Consider the following 24,928-nt stretch of genomic DNA (forward strand, 5'->3'; position numbering starts at 1 on the left):
TTACGAGTCAATATTTTATTAAAATTTTGGATAAAGGGATTTCGCATCTATTAACCATCAAAACTAGATTTGAATATAATTAGCATTTTTGGGGAATCTCGCGAAATTAGTGGGGCATGGAAAAGGCTCAATGGAACATACTATAATCCAAGTTGTGAAATTAGGTAATCTATTTTCCTACCTGCCTGTTTTTCAAATGTGTATGACCGACACTTCTGTCGGCAATATTAGCCTTCGCTAATATTGTCAAATTGCCAGTAACTGACCACCCTAGACTAAAAATGTATATTACTGGCCACGTTATGCTAAAATGAATTCTGTTTATCAGTATACAGAGTTCATTTTTAGTACAAGGTGGCCAGTTACTGGCAATTTACTCTACCATCGGCGACATGCTCTCGCGGCAATCATGTAGTGCTAGGCCTACAGATTAATAAAACATCATTTTGTGAACGTAAATTTATTGAAATGAATAATACTATATCTTAAGAAATCAATACATAAGCCAAATAAAACGTACAAAATCTGAAATGGATGTTATGCAGTCAAAAATGAATATTTTCATGAAAAATCCCCACGAATGATAATGAATGATGACGATGTAAAATGGTTATTTCTTAAAATGAATGATATTGTCAACGATAATTCTAGAAAAGATAAAAATGCATTATGCTATTACGTTTTCTAAAATAAAAAAATGGTTCCATTAAAAAAGTTACAAAGACCATAGATAATGTATGACCATCGATTATAGACCGAATATCGATTCCCTTAGTTCGCCGCGGCGATTCGCATCGATCTCCCATTCGATCCTCGTTTGTTCAGCCAAGTCCGAGACGCGACAAAACCGGGTTCATCTTTTCTTGCCGGTTTTGTTTATGGTCTGGCGCCACTTCGCATAGAAGTCACCTGGAAAAGGGCAGTTTCGATTATAAGTATCATTAAAGCAAGGTTCCCTAACTGTGAACATGGGTCCTTGGAGCGCCGTAGACAAAAATATAATCTTTTAAATGAGCCGAGGACTGAACAAGATTGGGAACCCCTGGGGCCCGTTTCTCGAAAGGTACAAGCCTTGTATTACAAGTGTGTTTCCATGACAACCCATACGATTTGACAGTTCGCGCACTTGTAATACAAGGCTTGTACCTTTCGAGAAACGGGCCACTGATCTAAAGAAATAAATCCAAGGTGGTCCACGTGATTTTGCACCATCTTTAACAGATAATGTTCATAGGCTGATATCTGTAGTCTCTACACTTTGTCTTAGCTAAAGGCGTGTACTTAGGTTGAGTTGTCTTGCTGTTAGAAACAGAACATACCTATGTACTGCAGAGTAACGCCAGAGGCCTGCACTGCGCCCGTCACACTGAACTCCTTATACTAGTCATTGCCTGGCTGGTTGCCGACCAGTAGAATAGTAGAATTAGTAGGTGACTGGTCTTCCATCCTTCTAGAGTGAGACTTATGCTATGCTGATAAAGACAACATACCTATGTACTGCACAGTAACGCCAGCCGCCTGCGCTGCGCCTGTCACTCCCTATATTCGTCATTGCCCGGCTGGTTGCCCACCAGTAGTATTAGTAGGTTAATGGCCTTCCATCCGGCTTCTAGAGTGAGACTTATGCTATGCTGATAAAGACAACATACCTATGTACTGCACAGTAACGCCGGCCGCCTGCGCTGCGCCTGTCACTCCCTATATTCGTCATTGCTCGGCTGGTTGCCCACCAGTAGAATTAGTAGGTGACTGGTCTTCCATCCTTCTAGAGTGAGACTTATGCTATGCTGATAAAGACAACATACCTATGTACTGCACAGTAACGCCGGCCGCCTGCGCTGCGCCCGTCACTCCCTATACTCGTCATTGTCCGGCTGGTTGCCCACCAGTAGTATTAGTAGGTTAATGGCCTTCCATCCGGCTTCTAGAGTGAGACTTATGCTATGCTGATAAAGACAACATACCTATGTACTGCACAGTAACGCCAGCCGCCTTCGCTGCGCCTGTCACTCCCTATATTCGTCATTGCCCGGCTGGTTGCCCACCAGTAGAATTAGTAGGTGACTGGTCTTCCATCCTTCTAGAGTGAGACTTATGCTATGCTGATAAAGACAGAACATACCTATGTACTGCACAGTAACGCCAGCCGCCTTCGCTGCGCCTGTCACTCCCTATATTCGTCATTGCCCGGCTGGTTGCCCACCAGTAGAATTAGTAGGTGACTGGTCTTCCATCCTTCTAGAGTGAGACTTATGCTATGCTGATAAAGACAACATACCTATGTACTGCACAGTAACGCCGGCCGCCTGCGCTGCGCCCATCACACCTTATACTCGTCATTGCCTGGCTGGTTGCCCACCAGTAGAATTAGTAGGTGACTGGTCTTCCATCCTTCTAGAGTGAGACTTATGCTATGCTGATAAAGACAACATAGGTATGTTGTCCAGTACATAGGTATGTACTGCATGTATGTACTGCACAGTAACGCCGGCCGCCTGCGCTGCGCCTGTCACTCCCTATATTCGTCATTACCCGGCTGGTTGCCCACCAGTAGTATTAGTAGGTGACTGGTCTTTCATACTTCTAGAGTGAGACTTATGCTATGCTGATAAAGACAACATACCTATGTACTGCACAGTAACGCCGGCCGCCTGCGCTGCGCCCATCACACCTTATACTCGTCATTGCCTGGCTGGTTGCCCACCAGTAGAATTAGTAGGTGACTGGTCTTCCATCCTTCTAGAGTGAGACTTATGCTATGCTGATAAAGACAACATACCTATGTACTGCACAGTAACGCCGGCCGCCTGCGCTGCGCCTGTCACTCCCTATATTCGTCATTACCCGGCTGGTTGCCCACCAGTAGTATTAGTAGGTGACTGGTCTTTCATACTTCTAGAGTGAGACTTATGCTATGCTGATAAAGACAACATACCTATGTACTGCACAGTAACGCCGGCCGCCTGCGCTGCGCCCATCACTCCTTTTACTAGTCATTGCCTGGCTGGTTTCCCACCAGTAGCTTTAGTAGGTGACTGGCCTTCCATCCTTCTAGAGTGAGACTTATGCTATGCTGATAAAGACAACATACCTATGTACTGCACAGTAACGCCAGCCGCCTGAGCCGCGCCTATCACTCCTTATACTCGTCATTGCCCGGCTGGTTGCCCACCAGTAGTATTAGTAGGTTACTGGCCTTCCTTCTAGAGTGAGACTAACTAAAGACAACTACATACCTATGTACTGCACAGTAACGCCAGCCGCCTGAGCCGCGCCCGTCACGCTGAACTCCTTATACTCGTCGTTGCCCGGCTGGTTGCCGACCAGTAGTATAAGCAAGTTGCTGTTTTTCCCACGGTCGGGCTCGCCCTGTCCGCTTTGCTTCTCGTCTGCAGTTAGATGGTGGCAGAACTCGAGGATTTGGATGAAGTTTGTCACGTGTGGAGGGGCCTGTTGAAACGAATTTAATTTTTAAATACATCCTGATTTGTTACGTTATATAGTGAGCGCATAACGCCAACCAAGTAAGATACAGCGGGGCAAATCTCGACTGACCATTTAGGTCCATTTTTTCATGTTTTACAATGTTTGCATTATTAAATAGAGTGGCCACCGGTTATATATGGTAGGCGTGTTCGCTGGATACATGTAGAACTCAACATCATAGTGTAATAATGGAAAAATGGATCAGTTACAATTGCCCCCCAGTCGAGATTTGCCCCGCTGTATCTTAGTAATCATTCGTAAACCTTATGAAATGATTACCCCTGATAAATTAGGCTTGTTGTTTGGGACCTGAAAAAACAAGACTACAAGCATCACCAGCTACAATTTAATACTCGACCTGACTAGATTTGTAGTTACTTTTTAAGAATTCAAATATCCCACTTCTGATATCCCGTATGAGCTAAAATTATAACCAGGGCCCGTCATTTTCATGCCGATGAAAATGCATGCATGCATGCATGAGATCATGCATGCATGCATGCATGAGATCAGTTTGACGTCACGCTGCATGCTGCATATAGGATAATTCAAAGTTTTATTTAGTTCATTAATCTAACTATTTAATTAAAAATATGTATAAAAAATAAACAAATAATTTATTATTTGTTCCGTTTATATATCCGAGGTCTTTTAAATTGAGAGAGTACGTCGTAGACGTCGCATCGAACCGATAGATGGAACCGATGGATGGATGGATGGATGGATAAATTACTTTTAAGTCATGATTAAAACTATTGATGATTAATGATTAATTATTAATTAACACTCACGTGGCGTCAAATTTATGTCATCGGCATGAAAGTTACGGGCCCAGCGGGCCCTGATTATAACTATTATACGAGCCCCAATGCAAATGATATCGTCTAGTATGAAAAAAATATTATGTCCTAACTTCGACCTCAAAATTCAGGATGAATTAGATGATTAGTAGAACATGTAACATAAAAACAAGAGAGCTTATAATGCATATTTTATTTATTCAAAACATAAATTAACAATTTTCCTCACTAGTAAACAAAAAAACATAATTTCACCAAATGTAACACTCGCAAAAATGTTCGTCTTCAGCGTAGCCGATGCAGAAAAGAACAACTACCACTTGGTGGCGTCACCTTTTGCATCTAAAACGGCCTTAATTCTGAGCGGCATTGTATCTACCAACTGTCTATACTCCTCAGGGGTTATTCCATTCCAGACACCCACAAGTTTCTCCTTAAAATCAGCTTTGGATTTAGAAGGATCTTTTCGCAACTTTTTCTTCATTTACCACTACAAAGTTTTTATGGGAGACAAGTCTGGACTGCTGGATGGCCATGATATGGTAGGAATTTGTTTTTGTTTCAGCCACTCCATCGTTGTCTTGCCAGCATGACATAAGGCACCATCTCGTTGAAAAGTAAATCCATTTATATACTTGAACTTTCTTATAGACGGTAGTGAACTCTATTCCAAGATGCTTTTGTATTTCTCTGCATTGACGGTTCCATCTATAAATTGCAGACATCCCACACCCTGTGCCGACATACAGCCCCAAATCATTTAAAGATGCTGGAAACTACACCTTGCGTTCAAGACAGTCTTTGTGAAATGCATCTCCTTTATCTTGAATGACTTTACTTCGTTCATCGCCAACTATGACCTCAAATTTGGATTTGTCGCTCCATATTATTTTTCGCCACTGATCGGCAGTCCAGTTTCTGTACTTTTGTGCAAATTTCAACCTGTTAGTTTTCTGCTTTTGAGTAAGTAATGGTTTCTGTTTAGCGGTGTGAAAACCGAAGCCCATTATTTTCATTACTGTCTTTCAGGTATCGACTGAAATGTTTATTTTGATCGCGTCATGCCATAGTTAGGTAAGTTCTCCTGCTCTTGCATGACGATTTTTCCTGATGATGCTCCTCAAAATCCTGTTTTCTCTTTGGCAGTTATTCTTCGACGGCCAGATTTATTTAAACAGGAGACGGTTCCGTGTTTTAGTTGATGCTGGATGATTGTATGCGCCGTAGATCTTGGCAAAAAAGATCTTTGGATATTTTGGAACGTAGATTTGCCGCTATTGTTACTGGAAATTATAATTTTCCTCACTGATTCAGGCACCGACATACCTCTTGCTATTTTGGTATAAAAATGTTGTAGAATAATTATATTTTTTACAGAATTTACCTTTTTATGTAACCGTATATCATATCAGACGACTTATAATATTATTAATTCAATTTAAAATATTATTGTATAATATTAATCTTACTAAACTATATTTATTTAAAATAGACGACCTATTATGCCTCAAATATGAACTAGGCGTATTTTTTTGCTTTAGATATGTTATTTTTATGATATGATTATATTAAAACATATAACATTAGGGCATTTTGTACGGCGCAAGATTAAACTAGTTTTAATGGCTTAGTGTGTCGTGTATTCCATTTATCATCAAAGTCAATCTGGGTTTAAATACCAGTTTCGGAAATAAATATCGCACGTTGAAGTGTGACTAGACGATATCATTTGCATTGGGGCTCGTAAGCTAACCTATGGATACTCACCTTCTTAGGATACTTGAGTAAAGGCAGCGGGCGTGACTGCCCGGGTCTCTGCGCGCGTAGAAACCGCGATCCGCTCCGCAGGGCCGATTCGAGCCAGCGGATGGCGTCGCGAGCGCTGTGCTGAGAGCGCTTCAGGTCGTCTAGCTCTTGTAACACTGCAATGGAAGGTATTTATTTATATTATACTTATTTAATATGTGCATTATTTTATCATAAATCCTGTCACAGAACATTTTTCTATAGAGGAATTTTATCATCGCAATAATTTTATTATCACAGCTATTATTGACGACTGGTCTGGCCTGTAGTGACCCTGCCTGCTAAGCCGCGGTCCCGGGTTCGGATCCGGTAAGGGCATTTATTTGTGTGATAAACTCAGATATTTGTTCCTGAGTCATGGATGTTTTCTATGTATATAAGTATGTATACCGTCGCTTAGCACCCATAGTGCAAGTTTTGCTTAGTTTGGGGCTAGGTTGATCTGTGTAAGGTGTCCCCCAATATTTATTTATTTATTATGAAAATTGTCATAGAAGTTAAAAAAGGATCATTTCTTAAATGAGGAGGATTTAAATGTTTGTCACTAATGTTAAACTTAAAACAGTCTGATTAATAGTTGCGCCCACACAAAGCAAGCACGTCGCGAGACAGCACGCACGTTATGGTAATGTTTCCATGACATAATATGCAAAGTGTACGGTATGGGGGACTGCGTTCTAGTTCACGAACGTACCATCAACTCCTGGCACCAATGGTGAATTTACTGTTCCCTAGGCTTTGGTTATCAGTGTTATCGCTTACCAACAGTAGGCACCAGTAGCACGAACGAACGCGCCTTCAGCAGTTGCTTCACCTTCCGCAGATGTAGGTGCATGGCCGCTGCATCCAGAGCAAGCAGCGAAGGCGCGGACGGGCTGCGCTCTAGCTCGCGAACTTGCGCGGTCAGCCAGAGGCGCCCTAGACGACGGAGTAGACCGCCGGAGCCCTCCTTTATGATAAATACATTTTGTTAAATACATACATCCACTAAGTAAACTTTCTTTCAAATTGTTTCCATCTAAATTTGTTTATTCAGGGAAAGATTCTTAGGAAAATACCTAATTTAAAAAGCCTTGTTATGGTTTATTTTTATACATAGCACACATTGTTTTGAGCAACTGTGTCTAATGTCTAGCCCTCAAGATATACAACTTGGGTAGGATAATTAATCTTACTTTAATCACAATAAGATAGATAGGATATAATAAATTATGGAGAAGTTAATCAATCTCACATACATGCCTCAATACAAGAATCATTTATGAGTCCCATGTAGTTTGTGTAATCACAATTCAAGTGCAGCATGATACTTTGTAAAAGTTGTTTACAAGAAGGGTCACTGGGTGAGTCATCTCTGCTATACTGCTATACATCAATTTATAGTATTATATAGAAAGTATTTATGATCTTGATATAAACCATGTACCACATACTGTTATATAATTTTATACTTACAGGTGTCTTTGAATTATGCCATTCTCTACTTTTCTTGTGGTTTATTTTGGTATTCAGTTTCGGAGCAGATGTCTTCTTGAAATAGAATATCTTCATGGACCTGTTAAATCTTATTTTAGGGACAATTTTCGCAATTTGATTGCCAAAATCAATAAAATTCAGGATCCTTATTACATTTTCTTCATATACTGATGGTTGGTACTTATTTAATATCTGCCATTCCGCAGCATCTTTGTCAAATTTACAGATGTTAGTTCCCCGTAAATTTAGGTCTTCCGGTAGGGGTATCTTTTTGTATTCTAACTTTAATTTCATAGCAATATGTTTAGCATATGATAATATTTTCAAATTTCCAGGGACTTCATTGTTTTTGGGGTAAAAGTAGAATGTGAAAATATTTAGCAGATCAACAACACATTGAAAGAGTGATTCACCACTTTCTCCGCAAGATAGAATCAACTCTTTTTCTAAAAGTACCCAGTCTAGCAAGAGCTTGATGCTTGGCAAGTAGTTATCACCCATTAAGAAATCTTGAATTTCTTCTTCTTTCAATTCAATTTCGGGTTTTTTAGTGTTATTCTTATGACTATGATCTATGCCATTTACTTTAGCAACAGGAGTAGCATTGTCATCTTCAATTGGCGTAGGATGTTTTTCCACATCTCCATTTTGTTCTACTCTTTCCTCTTCATCAGAATCCTCAAATACGGATTCATCACTTCTAGAATCATCATCAGACTTGTAAGTTGAATCTGATACATCATCATCATCATTGTCATCATTAGAGCCTGCATCGTCTGAAGTCATGCTGGCACTTTCACTATCTGCACCACTGAAATCTGAACTCTCAGAGGAATCAACTCTCCTCCTGCGTCTGCGCTTTGTCTTTTTAAGAGGCTTACTATCACCATTTTCCAATTTTTTACTATCCCCATTAGGCATGTTTTTTGCATCTTCAGTTTCAGTCAGTGGTGGGGTTTTCACTTTATCAATTGTATCTTCAATTACTTCAGAATCATTAGTATTATTTGCTTGATTGTCTGATTTCTCAGATTCTATGTCATTGATTGATACAGATCTGGTTCTATATTTTCGAGCAGGGTTTTTAAAGCCAAGTTCTTCCATTTGCTTAAGTAATTTCTGTAACAGCTGGGATAGTAATGCCAGTGTGAAAGCTTTACCTGCAAATGCTTTTTGCTCGTCTATTTCCATCATTTTTGATATTGTGAACAGGCAGATCTGTACCATTTTATGGACAAGATTGCCATTTAAATAGGAAGGAGTGGTGCTTTCTTCTTCTACTGCCTGTGTATATTCAGTATAATTCTTATTCATGTCAGGAAAAGGGGACTTTGAGAATTCCATTGCTATTCTCAGATCTTGGGCTATCTTATTACACCTCTGTGGCACATTAGTGTCATTCTTGCTATTATACCATATGTCAATTAGCGATAGGAAGTTTGCAACAGTGTTTTGTATATGTTCTGCTTGTGTGTAAGTTTCAGCATCATTTAAATTTTCACAATATTGTGTCTGTTTCTCAAGAATCTTTAACAAGTTACCAGTAGCACCTTCAAATGGTGTTGTGCAGCTAAGGCAATGGATGTAATAGCAAACTGAGTCCAAGTTGTAATTTTTATCGAGATATAGATTGCCTAGTTGGTTAAACGGCATTCCGGAGCACATGTCAATATGAGCAGCCTGGAGATAATAGCGAGCGGCTGTTGAAGGCTCATAATTTTGGAATATTTCTACTTGATACCGGCACAAGTCCCCAAGGTAGATCAAGCATTGATAGATTACATATCGGCCTAGCTGTATCTCTTCTTCACTAAGTTGGGTTTCACTCTCTGTCTCTCCATCCTCAAGCATAAGCTCATAGTCCAATTCTCCAGGCAAAATTTTCATTATAGATTGCATCCTGTTCAATATGTGGTGAAAATGACCTATTCCACACCCAATATGAGTAAACAGAAAGTTATCTATCGCAGCATCTGTTTCCTGATATTTCCTTGCTGCGGATACAGTTTCATAGTATCCCTTCCTCCATAGAAGTTCAAGAGATTTTTTCCCATAGTTTGTTGGATCGAGGAAGAGCAACTTTTCGCAATAGTCTCTAAGTTTTTGACGTAGAACTTCTATTTTGGTGGAAAATAGGTCGACGATAGAGCGGCTGGCCGCTGACGCCTCGTCAACGCGCCTAGCGGCGTCACTCACATACCTGGAATAGAAATGTAAGTTATTTACGTGCCATAAAATAAAACCCACGCAATTTAGGAAACCTTGTTTACAATCACATCACAGCTGTCACCTTTGACCTTTTACTTTTCAAAAAGAGTTGGATATTTAATTTACTGAGACCATACAAATTGATAATATTTAGCTAATACACTGAGATTACTTACCGATATAGCTTTTTGGCTTTTTCATTGCGTTCAGCAACTTTAGCCTCCAAAATATCGCTACATCCTGTCTGCATCCTCAAGTCATTTTATGAACTTGTCAAGGTGTTGATTGAAAACACTGTTAGTCCCAGGGGTGAAATTGTTCACCAATCCTTAAATTCCAGGTCATTTCCCTACGATCATGGTTTTCCTTTTTTTTCGTTTACGTAAAATTTAATTTTGCTTTGACAATCAGCCTCCATAAGCATGGTTGCTGATAAGAAACACAGATAAAATACAAATACAAAAAAGAAAAATAGTTGTACCATAAACTAAAGAATGCTACTCATTATCCAACCTGTGAGCCGGACTCCATGAAATATTGTGTTTGTCAGACTATATTTGTTGTCTTTTATCATTCAATGACCAATCATAAATCTTAATAGTACTAAAGTCGGGAATTTTAACGTTGATTAGTGAATAATTATCGCACACGTCTTCTTATTGGTCAAAGGAATCGTATGGTCAATCAGTCTGTCTGACAGCTGAAATGTCAAGTTTGGTCAACAGAAATCATTCTCTTGGCCGACGTTTTTTTACAGAAGTATTATTAATTTTATTTTTAGGCAATATTTATTAGAAAAATAATGTGCTAAGATGGCTGGTTTTGATTACACTGGTTACAACAGGCCGTATGGGTTGGATCCCAACAGAGAAAGCAATGACTTGTACGATTCCCGCTATCAGCAAATATACGGATATCACACACCTCTAACAGAAGAATACCAGGGTCCTCCTCTTGTTACGGATGATAATTCTGAAGAAGGTAATCTATTTTCCTCTTGAGAACCATATTTTGCATACATTCGTTTGTTTTTAATACTTTACTATGAAACGTACTCACGTTCTGGTTTGGCGAAACTTCGATCTTTTGATGGACAAATTGTTTTACAGTTTTTGTTTCTTCTTCCCTTAACTTTGTTTTATAAAGTTGTCAATAGATTATTTATGTATGAAGGCCAGAAGACCTAAGAATAAAAATCAATGGTTAAAATCTGTCAGTAGTCCAAAACTACTTTAGACTACTTTACTAGGAATACAAATGCTTAACTTATATGTACTGTTACCTAATTTTTAGGGTTCCGTAGTCAACTAGGAACCCTTATAGTTTCGCCATGTCTGTCTGTCCGTCCGTCCGTCCGTCCGTCCGTCCGTCCGTCCGTCCGTCCGTCCGTTCGCGGATAATCTCAGTAACCGTAAGCACTAGAAAGCTGAAATTTGGTACCAATATGTATATCAATCACGCCAACAAAGTGCAAAAATAAAAAATGGAAAAAAATGTTTTATTAGGGTACCCCCCCTACCTGTAAACTGGGGGCGGATATTTTTTTTCATTCCAACCCCAACGTGTGATATATTGTTGGATAGGTATTAAAAAATGAAGAAGGGTTTACTAAGATCGTTTTTTGATAATATTAATATTTTCGGAAATAATCGCTTCTAAAGGAAAAAAAAGTGCGTCTCCCCCCCTCTAACTTTTGAACCCTATGTTCAAAAAATATGAAAAAAATCACAATAGTAGATCTTTATAAAAACTTTCTAGGAAAATTGTTTTGAACTTGATAGGTTCAGTAGTTTTTGAGAAAAATACGGAAAACTACGGAACCCTACACTGAGCGTGGCCCGACACGCTCTTGGCCGGTTTTTTTTTACCACTACTTTTTACCACTACCACTATATTTTTTATCATTTTTTACTTTACCTATGTTGGACTGGAAGATGTATACCAAGGCACTATATCTGCCTTTTGTACTTTTTGCTAGAAATTAGTTATATACTGTTCATGAAAACTTAAATGCTGACATCTTTACATAACATTATTATTTCAGATAACAATGCATATGTTACAACAGCCATTAGTGTTGCCAGTCTAATCACTGAGAATCTCCTCAGCCATCCATTTATTGTGTTAAGGAGGCAATGCCAGGTATGTGTTTTATTAGTTCTAATTAGTGAATTAAGTAGACCCTTGGGAAGCAATACTGCCCTTGATTTACTCATAGTGATCGGAATAGGTAGTGCCGCGTCAGGTGAATGACCTTAAATATTGATCTTGGACAAAACTTAGTTATAATTTATAACAGTGAAAGCTATAGATACTCATCTCATATATCTTTTAAACAGGTACACAATAATCTCCGCAACTACCATATAGTGCCATACACTTTAATGCCGGTTGTGGTGAGGCTGCATCGGCGACAGGACTTCACAACATTGTGGAAGGGCATTGGCTCAACCTGCATTGTCAAAGGGCTCAATTTGGCTGTGGAAGATGTGGTGGCTAAGGCAACAGGGTGGCCCAAGTTAGTAGAAATTGTAGTGGCTAAATCATTGGTGGGCAAAGTATGGCCTGTGGGCCTAATTTGGCCCATGAAGGAAAGCTATCCAATCCTTCAAAATAGTAGTAGTAGTAAATAAATAAATAAATATACAGTACAGAACAGTACAAAGGCGAACTATCCACTTTGAGGGATTTCTGCCAGTTAACCTTTGAGTGAATTCTCATTCACTAACAAGAGATGCACAACATGGGTGACAAATGCAGCAACATGTATAACAAGGTAGTCAAGGTACCAGAAAGACAAATAATTAAATAAATACACACATAATTGACATAATTTATGAGTATAAACAATAGTACATTTCGATACAAGTGCGAAAAAGAGGAAGTTCGAAACGAGTGGCTCCCTTCGGTCGTGTTTTAAATCGACACGAGTTACGAATTCCCTTTTCGCACGTGTATCGAACGACGTTTTTCAGTACAGATGGACCTCCGAAGTTTCGACCTGACATATAATGAACCACTTCTCGCACTAGTGCGTAAAAAAAACACCATCTGTACTGAAATAGTACATTACGATACAAGTGCGTAAAAAAGGAAGTTTTTGCACGATTTGTATTACGAATTTCCTTTTTGCACGTGTATCGTACGACGTTTTTCAGTGCAGATGAGCCTCCGAAGTTTCGACCTGGCATATAATGAACCACTTCTCGCACTAGTCTTCTTCTTCAACCTAGCGTTTTCCCGGCCTAGCGCCAGGGTCCGCTTTCCTGCTCAGCCTTCTCCACTTTGCCCGGTCTTCGGCATCCTGAGGTGAAAGATTGTTCTCTTCCATGTCCGCTGTCACGACGTCCAGCCAGCGCTTCTTAGGCCTACCGCGGCCGCGTGACCTAGGGCCTTGGACGATGAGGTTGAGGCATCTGTTTCCGACGTAGTCTACCGGTCTGCGGCGTATGTGGCCATACCATCGGAGGCGACTTTCCTGCAGCTTATCCGCCACGTCACGGATTCCGAGGCTGCCACGGATGTGTTCGTTACGTATGCGATCTAGTCGCGTAACGCCACACATCCACCGCAACATCTTCATCTCTGTGACGTGAAGCTGCTGGACATGCCTTCCGAGAGCAGGCCAGGTCTCGCTACCATACAGTAAGACTGGTCGGATGATGCTCTTGTACACAAGACCACAGTATAAAGGATATATCAGTAGTTAATCTCCGGCAGCGGCGGCGCGGTCGTTACTACTGCGCAAGGTCACGCAGGGTTGTACATGTACAACGTTACTATAATCGACTTCGTACAATGTAAGTTGTTGTAAATCTAATAGGTACTATTAACTGTAAGTAGGTTTTAGTATAACAATACCACGTCATGACACCACATTAGTCAGTATTGAAGACACAAAAAATCATTATAAATATATTACTCTCATACGCGCAATAGTAGATTGTGTAACAATAATTGCAAAAGCGTTAATTTAAGTGTTCATTTTATATGTTTTCTCTAGAATACACCCAATCCATCACAATAAAAAAAAGATTCGTTTGAACTAGAAACGTAGGTACCTACTGTCCTACTCGTATTAGTAACTGTGTATGGCGCTATGCTAGTACCAACGCTCTTTCTACCTTTTTATCTAATAAAGATTCAAGTACGTATTTGTTTCTTAAATACTGACGAAATCATATTTACATAAAATGTTTGAATAGATGTTTGCACAATATTTAAGTAGGTACCAAACTTTCGAGCTAGATAGATCGCAGCATCTACCTAAATGTCGTTACAGATAAATCCTTATTGATTTTAATGTGTCATTCTAGCTTTAAATCTCACTTTTACGCCATTTACGTAAGCAATAATGTACCTAACACTGCAAATATATAACAACCACTTACTTTTCTGGGTGTCTAGGAATTCTAAAGAATGACATTTCCGCATTTTGAGAACTTTCCATACACCCATAAACACTACAGTAACGAAAATATGTCTTCGGTGCTGACACCGGTTACTTCTCGCCATTTTGCCCAAGCAGCGCTAATTCGGGCCTGGACGTCGTGATCTATTTCGCCTGATTCGTGCAGCACAGACCCAAGGTATTTGAATTTATCTGTTTTCAGAACAGATTCGCCTCCTACCGTTATGGGGTCGGGGTCTGTGCCGCCACATGCCATGTACTCGGTCTTCGCAACATTTAGTTTCAGACCGCCGTCCTCTAGCGCACCCTTCCATTGGTTCACTTTGTGCTCCAGTTTCTGTTTGTCCTCATCTGTCAGTGCAATGTCGTCAGCGTACATCATAAGCCATGGAGATGGTTCATGGACTTTTGCTGAAACTACGTCTAGCACTACACTGAACAGAAAAGGACTCAGGGCTGAGCCTTGGTGAACACCAACTGTGATCGGGAATGGGTGAGTGTCGCCAACGGCGGTCCTCACTATGGATTCCGAGTTGTGGTACATGTCTCGGATAATGTCAATATAGGTTTGTGGCACATTCTTCTCCTTCAAAGCCCACCAGATTACCTGTCGAGGTACGCAGTCAAAAGCCTTCTGTAGGTCCAGAAAAGCCATATGCAATGGCGTTTTCTTTTCCCTGTAGGCCACTTCTCGCACTAGTGCGTTAAAAAAATACCATCTGTACTGAAAAATATATTACATAAAAAAAGGAATGGAGAAATTATACTAAAATTTTTAAAAGAACAATTGCAAATTCTAAATACTGTGGTATATGGCCAGCACAGTGAAAATAATGCATTTTTGGTGTAAATATGGCCCAACTCCTAAAATTTCTTCAAATTGTGACCTCGAACGGAAAAAGTTTGCCCACCACTGGGCTTAACAAATGAGTTTTGTGCACTTTATTCTCAAATTCATATACTTACTTCACTGTCTCCGCAACCCAAAGTGGTCGTCAACACTAGTTCCTGTCCTGTAGTATTTTATTGATATTGTTCTTGTCAATCTACCGATCTAGCTAATGAATGTAGATATCGGACTTTCCTCAGTCTGTTGCGCTAGAAAACCTATAGATACTAATTAATAATAACATAAGCTTGAGCTGTAAACATAATTGAAATATGTCGAACGTTATATCGACTTAACACGTGCATAAAATATTTTTAAACATAGTTATGTTTAAAATAGGTTTAGGTCTGGCGCAGTCGGTAGTGACCCTGCCTGCTACGCCGCGGTCCCGGGTTCGAATCCCGGTAAGGGCATTTATTAGTGTGATGAGCACAGATAACTGTTCCTGAGTCATGGATGTTTTCTATGTATATAAGTATTTATATATTATATATATCGTTGTCTGAGTACCCACAACACAAGCCTTCTTGAGCTTACCGTGGGCCTCAGTCAATCTGTGTAAGAATGTCCTATAATATTTATTTATTTATATAAAAAAAAAACAGACTACAAAAGATTGGATATCTTTTGTAGTCGACGTACTTACCACTGTTCCACTAATTTTTCATTAATTTTGTATTTGCAGGGAAGCTTCAAAGTGCAATTCAGTACTGCAGTTTCTGCAACATGTTACCCTAAAATGGTAATTATTCAATTTCTTGATTAGATTGTTGTTAATGCATATTTATATGGCTGGTTTTAGTGTCACGCGGACGGACCGCGCGGAGCGGAATATGTATCAAGTTCAGGGAGCGTTTTAAGCTAGGAACATATTACGCGGACGTCCGCCGTCGAGCGACCGCAGACGCGGATCTAGACAATGAATATACATTTAACCGTGCAAAGTATCGCCATCAGGGAATTGTGTCTTTTGTACTATTAGTAGGTACATGTCCTACACAAGCCTAATCCGCACGGTCGGTCCGCGTGACACTGAAACCAGCCTATATTGCCAAAAACATACTAAAACTTCAGATGCCATAGCTACTTTTAAGGAAAGACCATCAATATTGCTTGACCTCTTGAAGGAAAAAATAGTTACTTTATACCTGCATAAAAATATTTTTTTCATTTATATTTCCCAGTCCCAACTTTAGTACATTTCTACTTTCAGCATAAGCCTAGCCATCATCACTCCATTCTACTCGGCAAGTCTAGTGGAAACAGTTCAAAGCGACATCGCCAGTGACAAGCCAGCTCTCCTGGATGTGTTCAGAGAAGGTTTCGTGCGTATACTGGAGTGGGGGACGCCTAGCAGAGGCAGGATGCTCCCCATTTGGGCTATAGTCGGACCAACTGCTGCGTTTGGAGTTACGAAGTATTTGGCTCAGTAAGTTCTCATTTGAGATGTATAGATGAAAACTTGAAATGGCCAACGATGACTTCCTCTTAGATCATACCACAGCTAGTATGGTCATTTTCTGGTTAAAGACCCTATACAGCCTCTTTTTAGTTGGCATCTAGTCAGCACTGTTTGCGCCAGTATTGCGTCGAGCAGCTGCCATCGACTTACCAAACTTACGTTACTTTCTTATTATGATACCTTTTTTTTTATACCACGTCGTAGCAAACAGGTATACGGCCCGCCTGATGGAAAGCGGTCACCGTAACCTATGGACACCTGCAACTCAAGGGGTGTCACATTAGAAACTTGTACACTCCTTTTTTGAAGAACCCCATACTGTAGTTCATGGGAATACCTCGGCAGGAAACTCATTCCACAGTCGGAGCGTTCGCGGGAGGAAATCCCTCTGAAACCGCACGGTGCGCTACCATTTAGGCTGGTTTTAGTGTGACAGTATGAAGTTGATGTTGTCGTCCGTGCCACTCTAAAACGCTTCCTGAAGTTAACACATAATAGTCCAGTGCGGATCGCTCGGTCGCGGTCGGTCCGCGTGACACCAAAACTAGCCTTAGGTGTAGTAATGATACCCTGGACACTGCATATTTAAACTATTTTTTACTGTTTCAGCATAACTTTAAAAAGCATAACGGTCCGCATCCTCCGCTTCCAACAGCGCCACCGCCACGAGCTCAGCGACTCGTACAACGTCAACTACAGGCAGTCACAGAACCCGCTCATCGAGGACATCAACTTGAAGGCCAACATCTTCTCCTTTATTACCATGGAGATACTGTTCTATCCTGTCGAGACTATCATACATAGACTTCATATACAGGTACTATTCATTTATGTAAGACTAGCTTTTATCCGCGGCTTCGCTCGCGTTAGAAAGAGTCAAAAAGTAGCCTATGTCACTCTCCATTCCTTCAACTATCTCCACTTAAAAAATCACATCAATTCGTCGCTCCGTTTTGCCATGAAAGACGGACAAACAAACAGACATACACACTTTCCCATTTATAATATTAGTATAGATGGTCTAAGTTATTGAGCACTGGTGGCCCAGCGGTAAGAGGTTGCGACTTTCAATCCAGAGGTCGCGGGTTCGAACCCCGGCTCGTACCAATGAGTTTTTCGGAACTTATGTCATGTGATATTTGCTAGTCGCTTTTCAGTGAAGGAAAACATCGTGAGGAAACCGGACTAATCCCAATAGGCCTAGTTACCCATTGGGTAAAAGGTCAGATGGCATTTGCTTTCGTAAAACTAGTGCCTATTCCGAATCTTCAGATTAGTTGTCAAAGCGGACCCCAGGCTCCCATGAGACGTGGCAAGTGCCGGGATAACGCAAGGAGGATGATGATGGTCTAGTTATTGAAATTACTTGGAATAAAAAAAAGCTATTAAAGGGATGCTCCACTGAAATGAGCTCTTTGCCAGGGTTTTCTGAAGGGCTCATTGGGGGTGTAAGGTATATTCCCTGTTAACACTTTCGCTACCAAGAACCCGACTGTCGGGCACACCGCTCGTAGAAGCGTAGCCGATTACATGGGTTTCCCCGTATGTAGCGAAAATGTCGTAGCGCCGCGTAGAGCCCGGTTTCGAAAGTGTTAAAGTGCAACAAGAAATATGTTCTTAGTTTTTTCAGCTTAGAGTTCTCGAGATTGAGCTAACTGTTCTCATAATCAGTCAAATATATACTCATCTAACAATTGTTTTAGGGTACCAGAACAATAATCGACAATCTCGACACTGGTACGTCCGTGACACCGATCCTGACCGGCTACGAAGGCTTCATGGATTGCTACAACACTACAATAGCCAAGGAGGGCTTGTCCGGACTCTACAAAGGTTTCGGAGCCCTTGTACTGCAGCTAGCAGCCCATTTGGCCATAATCAAATTGACAACCTTGGTTGTGTCGGAAGTATCTAATCTTCTCAAACCTGCCAAGACTCCCACAAGTGAAGATTCTGCTCACTCTCAGCAAAAATACTTGTTTAACTAGAGATTATAGATCAATTTCGGGATTTGTTTTAAGAGTAATACACAGAAATTAACTCTGTATAATTAATCAATTTTTATATATGGATTGATCAACTATCTCATTGTTACTGAGAAAAATGGTGTATAGACTAGTTACTTGGTATGGTGACAACACAGGTTTATAATTGTTGTTGATGTTTTTCAATAAATGTTGGAACAAAGTATAAATAAATAGGCACTGAAAAGTACCAGTTGGCACTGCTTTCCTAGGGAAGTCAGATCTAGGACATGACACATTCTTCATGTGCTGTTTTGCTGACAAATAGGCATACCATGTAGTGCTGCCATGAGACAAAATAATCTTCAATTATAGACTTACAGAAAACAACTTAAAAAATTAAAATTATAGAGATATACTATTGACAATTGTCTAGGTTCTAAAAACAACTGTCTGAATCAATACTAAACATGAGGGTGTGGATAGCAGGCAGCCCTTGTATTTGTTTTGCAGCTTAGTTACAAAGAGTTCTATATGAGTATCTTGGAGAGAGCTTCCTGAAATAGTTTACTAAAAAACCCATTAATTCTGCAATTTGATAACAAATTAGAAACAAAGTCAGTATACAGATTGTTCTTAACTTAAAATATTAGTAAAACTATGAGATTCTAGACAAATGGTAAATACAATAATAACAAAGTGATTATTAAAGTCCAAGTCATCATATGGGGCATTCCAACAACTGATACAATAATTCGAACAAGAAATATGGTTTAGTAATGTAGCTTTAAATTTAACAGTATAATATAATTATACGACATATACATTTCTGCATATTGAAGGCCATATGCCCATCCCATCCTCAGCAAACTAGACATTTTTTGTGGAATGCCCAAAATATCTACAGGACAAAAAAAAAACATCTTCAGAAATATGAAAGGCAAATACTTTCCATTGTCAAATAACTGATTGCATTAATCTAATCCTAATTATCACATCTGACTAGGCACAACAACCTTCTTCTCATATTCACAAAAACCATTATAATACCATGTCATTTCAGATGATGTATAGTCATTGTTTGTTTTTATGTTTTTCTACAGTAGATTGTTAAGTAAAATGCTTATAGTTCAAAACTGTAAAAAGAAGTTTTAATCATAAAAACCAAGTTGGAAAAAGAGATTCAATAAAGAATTTGTTGCAATTTTTATAAGCTTTTTTATTTTCTAAAACTATTTATCCGATAATGCTTATGTTTAGTGGGTCAAAACAAATCTGCCTTTCAATAACCTCCTCATGATGATCCTTCTGCCCGCTGGTGTGGACATCCTAGCTTTCCAACCGTGACGACGGACTCTTTTCACTTCGTTGGGTCTTGGGAAATAACAGCGAACATTTGTCCTGATTGATTGCAATGAGAAGCTGTCTGGCTTCACTAAACTAGTGGTTGGAGTGACTTGACTGATAGTATGCAGCCCTTGTCGTAGAAACCTGAAATATGTTTGTTATTTATTATGTGCACTTAATGCGTACCATTGCTTTCAAATCGAGCATAACTCACCGCAAAGGTTGTAACACTGCTGCTAATAATCCCGACATAATAAATTTGTTCTTTTAGTGCAACGTATAGGTTATTTTATTACTGTATTCAGTGTTAGACTATAAAACTCCGGTACGAATCGATGGATGTTATGTCACTGTCATACATGACGTACAAACGGTCAGTGTTGCTAAGTAATACACAAAGAGACGTACACATATATTATATTACTCTTTGCGTACACAATATTATATTATTACTAATTTTCGTTAACTGAGGATATTTTATGATTGAATATTATCAATTATATGACGTTATTATTGTACATTTTTAAGGCACTTCTAGCAAAACTATCGTCCTTTTCGTTGTATTAGAAAAAACCGGTAATTTCGGGGCACCCCTACTGTCGGTGTCGATATCGAAATGAAAATTAATATGGCGGACCAAAATAACAAGGGCGCTAAAAGAATATTGTCGCTAAATTGTGATTGAATCGCCGAGCCAGTGACTGATTGATGTTTTATATCATAGATTTGATACATGCAGTCTTTTACATAGCTAATTTTTCAAATGTTTTAAAATGTAAGTATTTTCACGTTCGTTTCACAAGTCATGACTTGTAAACAGAATCCGATTTTTATGTTCCGTGATTTATTTGTTTTATGTGTAATTCTTTAATGTTACATTTTCTATTTTGCCTTCCAGTATAAATATGTCTGCAATAAAGGTGAACTTCGAGATCGGACACGAAACATCACTGCGCACGAAGAAGACCCCAGAAGGTTTTACTCATGACTGGGAAGTCTTCTTGCGGGGACAGGAAGGTGTAGATATCAGCCACTTTGTTGACAAAGTGATATTCAACCTGCATGAAACTTTCCCGAAACCTAAGAGAGGTGAGATTATCCACAATCTTATAAGATTAACTAAATGGTCATCTAATACCACATTATGGTATTTTCGCGGTATTACTTTGATTATGGTATGGTACTTTTGATGAGGCCTTCAATTGTAATATAATCAACTTGTACAATTATCTGCTTAGTCAATATTATTGCAATAGTTTTATTATCATATCAGTTATTAATTTGGTGTTTCCTGAAGTGATAAGAATGAATCTGAATCAAAATCGTCTTAACAGTATAAAACTATCAGCTGATCTTCATCAAACTAATATTTAGATGGTCAATATTATAAAGTCAATAAATTATTTCCGACTGGATGAAAACTAGAGTAGACACTAGCACAATGACCTTATTGTGTCTATAAATTTAGAAAACAAGTTGACAAGGATTATGATAGCCCCGCCTCCAAGGGTTAAGTAAACATCTTAATTTCATTGAAGATTGATGTAAATATAACATTTGCACTGTCGAGGCAAAATTTCAAAATTGTTGCCAAATTATATTGTACTGACTCTATCAAACTTTAAAATGATTGAAAAATGTAAACTATACAGCCTGATATTTATTTTGTTGTCAGTTTTAATTAAATAAAAAACAAAATAAAAATTGGTCTGTAAACAAGAATTAAAGCCTGAACAGAAATACATGACTAACGCGCCATGTTGCGGAATTTCATTAGAACTATTTTCTTCATACTAAACTGAACTGTCACTCCATACATCAGAATAACAACGCCCTTCTGACAATAGTCATATATTTCTGGTCAGGCTTCAAAAGCCTGACATTTAAAAGCTGTATGGAGTCCGTCACGCATGGCTCTGCTGACATTTGAATTTTTAATAAAAAAAATTTTTTTTGTCTTTCTTTCAGTTGTTAAAGAACCACCATTTTCGGTTAAGGAATCTGGATATGCTGGTTTCATGATCCTAATTGAAATATTCCTGAAAAATAAGGATGAACCTAAAAGAATAACATTCACTTATGACTTAAATTTAGCACATGGTGGTGTTCTTAAGGACCGGTATATTTTTCAAACCCCTAATGATGAGTTCAGAAAGAAGTTGTTGAAAGGAGGAGGGATACCTCTACCTAATAACTCATTTTATACCAATCCAGATCAGGAGAATAAAAGTCGAGACTCATTTACTAATGAGAAACCACTCAGTAAGTCAAAACTTTCTTCAGATAATGTCAAAAAACACAAATCTAAAGAGCACAAAGAGGAACTACCACACAGAACTAGTAGTTTTGAAAACTTGTTTGGTCCACCCATTCAGAAGCCACCTAAAGTGTCACCTGACCCTAAGAAACTTGAAAAATCTAGTACTGTTGTTAAACCCGATAAAAAAGAAAAAGACAAGAGCAGCTCTGATAAGAAGTCGAAGTACGAGAATAAAGAATTAAAACCAGAGAAGGCTAAACTAAAAGAGGAAAAAGAGAAAATTCGACCAGAGAAAGTCAAAAGTCACAGCAAAGAACCAGAGAGATCTAAAGAAAAGAGCAAAAAAAGGCAAAGTGATAGGCCACCTTCACCTGAAGTTCCTAAAAAAAGGCTTGCAGTAAGCCCTAGCAGAAAAGCAGCTAGTCCAGTGCCTCGCTCTAGCAGTGCCTCTAGCATCAAGGAAGAATACAAGCCCCCCAAACACAGCACAGATCCAATTGAACATAAGAAACCGAAAATTGAAGAAAAACCTTCCAAAATAGAGGAAGTCAAACCTGATAAAGATCTCAAAGAAAAGAAGAAAAAGGAGAAGAAAAGTCATGACAAGGACAAAGAAAGAAAAGAGAAAAAAGAACATAAGAAAGAAAGTCATAAAACTAAAGAGACTCCAAAAGAAATCATCAAAGAAATGTCAAAACCTAGAGAAATTCCAAAGGAAAAAGAAATCATTAAAGAACCAGTAAGAGAGAAACCTGTCAAACCTGACAAACCTATCAATAAGTTTTCTATTGAGAACCTTAGGAAAAGCCCTCCACCACCAGAAAATGAAGAGAGATCCGAGAGTCATAAATCTAAAGAAAAGGGTGAATCTGAGAGAAAACATAAGCACAAGAAAAAAGATAAAAAGAGGGATGAATCTAAGGAAAAACACAAAGATTCTAGTAAGGAGAAAAAACACAAGCATGACAAAAATCGAGAATTGCCACCAGAGAAACCAGAAGTCATTGAGCGCAGGGAAACACCCACTTTCAAGGAAAGACCTCCCCCCGAACCAGCTTCTCCTATATCTCTAGATACAGCTTCCCAGTGCAGCTCAAAGAGTGGTGTAGCAAAAATGTCTCATATTGGTGCAGAGGACATCCACAGTAGCCATTCAGATTCGGAAAGTTCTATGATTGCTGATGAAGAAGATACCAAAGTTAAAGCAGAAATAGCATCCCCAGCGAGACACAAACGTGATCCTTCTCCGGAACCAGAGCCTGAACCAGAATTAGAGCCTGAACCTGAGCCAGAACCGGAACCGGAACCGGATCCAGAACCTGTTGTGGAAGCTCCTGTTCATAAAGAAAAGGTGAAGAAACACAAGGACAAGAAAGATAAAAAAGAAGAGAAACGACGCAAACGGAAAGCTAACGAGGAAGAAGACACAGATAAAAGAAAACTCGCCAAAAGCGACACCGGGCCTTCTAATCATGAGACAGAACGCGGCGAGAGCAGCGGATCCATCATTGAAACTAAAGTTCAGGACAACGGAGTATCTAGCAGCTTAGGGGAGGATGCGGAACCCGGAGACCTTTCCCCAGACTACATGGTGCAACTAAAGGGCTTACAGAAGAGGATAATGATGATTAAAAACAATGAAGAACTTGAAAGGGTTGTGAATCTAATAGCCGAAACTGGGAGGTATGAGGTTACAACCCAAACATTCGATTTTGATTTGTGCCTATTAGATCGATCTACTGTACAGCAGCTCATTCAACTTGTCGGATGCTAGTTTTCACTTCAATCTTTTAATGTAAATATTATGGCTATAGATAGTTCGAAGCAGTTGTACAGAGTTGTTAAAGGTATATGTCACTGAGCCTGAACGATGGAATAAGTAAGGAAACCTCATAATATTTTAATTAATACCTTCACTCATTCACTTGAGTTTTGAGTGCAATACTGTATAAAGATACCTTTATAAAGATATAAGACTGTTGAAAGATTGTATAAAAGTGGTAATGCACTTATTGTGCGTTATTGTTGTATTTATTCATTATTATATAAGTTACTGAACTCAGAGGTTTTAACTATAGTATGTTAATATTTTGTCATTATAAGGTTAGATATACTTGTTTTTGTGAGGACTTTCTACAAAAATTTAATTATGATTACATAATATAATATTGTAAATGAATTTTACAATCTGCATTTCTAAAACTTCACATGGTTAAGTTTGTGCACATTGTTAATTTTAACTTCTTTTTATAGCTCTAAAGATTGCATTATTTTTGCATTGCTTAGGTTAACTGCTGTAATTATTAACAGTTCCAACGATTGGATGTGAAGAAATCTCACCTTGAGGGTTCTCCTTCGAAATTATCTGGCAGTGTTTGCTCATAGGCCCTAGTTTTGTAAACTGAGCTTGGACACCGTTGTAAATTATGTTTGTTACATAACTTATTTTTTAATTTATCTAGTATTTTAGGGATATATTAAAGAGTGTATGATACAAATAACTTGTTTTATTTTATTACATTAATGCTTGTCCGGCAGTAGCGGGGTGAAACAAGGGGGAATCCGGCTCCTCACACCTAGGTTATAATATAATAACTATAGAGAAACGTGTCGCCAATATTGCTGTCATTGCAATATTGCAATATTGTTGCCCATTTGGCTGGCATAAATTTTTATCGATTTATTGATTATCAACAGATAATCATCGATATCGCAAACGTCCATATATTGGAGGTGTTCGGCGGGTTTGGCGCTTTGGAGCTGCCCTATAGTACGATGCCCACTGTGAGGCCTATGCTAATAGGGCCTAGGGCCATACC

The 24,928-nt window shown here is 39.1% G+C and overlaps 4 protein-coding genes across 4 annotated transcripts; 2 read left to right on the top strand and 2 right to left on the bottom strand.

Moving 5' to 3' along the window:
• Window positions 1-444: 444 nt before the first annotated feature.
• LOC125234027 (nonsense-mediated mRNA decay factor SMG5) lies at window positions 445-10,206 on the bottom strand. The gene is made up of 6 exons (XM_048140206.1): window positions 9,953-10,206; window positions 7,548-9,768; window positions 6,855-7,041; window positions 6,054-6,208; window positions 3,237-3,450; window positions 445-909 (listed from the first exon to the last, which is right to left on the bottom strand). Exons 1-6 carry the CDS (start codon window positions 10,024-10,026, stop codon window positions 854-856), a joined length of 2,907 nt encoding a protein of 968 aa, XP_047996163.1. The 5' UTR covers window positions 10,027-10,206; the 3' UTR covers window positions 445-853.
• Window positions 10,207-10,490: 284 nt separating this feature from the next.
• Window positions 10,491-19,710, top strand: LOC125234035 (mitochondrial outer membrane protein SLC25A46-like). Its single transcript, XM_048140217.1, has 7 exons — window positions 10,491-10,757; window positions 11,821-11,918; window positions 12,116-12,294; window positions 15,762-15,818; window positions 16,290-16,505; window positions 17,148-17,355; window positions 18,242-19,710. The coding sequence occupies exons 1-7, from the start codon at window positions 10,589-10,591 to the stop codon at window positions 18,524-18,526; spliced, it is 1,212 nt and encodes a 403-aa protein (XP_047996174.1). The 5' UTR covers window positions 10,491-10,588; the 3' UTR covers window positions 18,527-19,710.
• On the bottom strand, window positions 19,701-20,215 carry LOC125234036 (39S ribosomal protein L34, mitochondrial). Its single transcript, XM_048140218.1, has 2 exons — window positions 20,064-20,215; window positions 19,701-19,993 (listed from the first exon to the last, which is right to left on the bottom strand). Exons 1-2 carry the CDS (start codon window positions 20,099-20,101, stop codon window positions 19,759-19,761), a joined length of 273 nt encoding a protein of 90 aa, XP_047996175.1. The 5' UTR covers window positions 20,102-20,215; the 3' UTR covers window positions 19,701-19,758.
• A 269-nt stretch (window positions 20,216-20,484) lies between these two features.
• Window positions 20,485-24,607, top strand: LOC125234047 (protein ENL). The gene is made up of 3 exons (XM_048140226.1): window positions 20,485-20,624; window positions 20,748-20,938; window positions 21,818-24,607. The coding sequence occupies exons 2-3, from the start codon at window positions 20,755-20,757 to the stop codon at window positions 23,881-23,883; spliced, it is 2,250 nt and encodes a 749-aa protein (XP_047996183.1). The 5' UTR covers window positions 20,485-20,624; window positions 20,748-20,754; the 3' UTR covers window positions 23,884-24,607.
• Window positions 24,608-24,928: the final 321 nt, after the last annotated feature.

The sequence above is a fragment of the Leguminivora glycinivorella genome, chromosome 15 (assembly GCF_023078275.1).
Source record: "Leguminivora glycinivorella isolate SPB_JAAS2020 chromosome 15, LegGlyc_1.1, whole genome shotgun sequence".
NCBI lineage: Eukaryota > Metazoa > Arthropoda > Insecta > Lepidoptera > Tortricidae > Leguminivora > Leguminivora glycinivorella.

What these genes read in the sequence shown, in the direction of transcription:
- LOC125234027 (XM_048140206.1), bottom strand. Translation starts at nt 10,026, where the DNA reads ATGCAGACAGGATGTAGCGATATTTTGGAGGCTAAAGTTGCTGAACGC. An exon ending in TACTCAAGTATCCTAAGAAG is followed by an intron (nt 3,451 to 6,053) that starts GTGAGTATCCAT and finishes TCGTTTCAACAG; the next exon opens with GCCCCTCCACACGTGACAAA. An exon ending in CGTTACTGTGCAGTACATAG is followed by an intron (nt 910 to 3,236) that starts GTATGTAGTTGT and finishes GCCCTTTTCCAG; the next exon opens with GTGACTTCTATGCGAAGTGG.
- LOC125234035 (XM_048140217.1), top strand. Translation starts at nt 10,589, where the DNA reads ATGGCTGGTTTTGATTACACTGGTTACAACAGGCCGTATGGGTTGGAT. An exon ending in GGATGATAATTCTGAAGAAG is followed by an intron (nt 10,758 to 11,820) that starts GTAATCTATTTT and finishes TTATTATTTCAG; the next exon opens with ATAACAATGCATATGTTACA. An exon ending in TGTTAAGGAGGCAATGCCAG is followed by an intron (nt 11,919 to 12,115) that starts GTATGTGTTTTA and finishes TCTTTTAAACAG; the next exon opens with GTACACAATAATCTCCGCAA.
- LOC125234036 (XM_048140218.1), bottom strand. Translation starts at nt 20,101, where the DNA reads ATGTCGGGATTATTAGCAGCAGTGTTACAACCTTTGCG. An exon ending in GCAGTGTTACAACCTTTGCG is followed by an intron (nt 19,994 to 20,063) that starts GTGAGTTATGCT and finishes AACATATTTCAG; the next exon opens with GTTTCTACGACAAGGGCTGC.
- LOC125234047 (XM_048140226.1), top strand. Translation starts at nt 20,755, where the DNA reads ATGTCTGCAATAAAGGTGAACTTCGAGATCGGACACGAAACATCACTG. An exon ending in TTTCCCGAAACCTAAGAGAG is followed by an intron (nt 20,939 to 21,817) that starts GTGAGATTATCC and finishes TCTTTCTTTCAG; the next exon opens with TTGTTAAAGAACCACCATTT.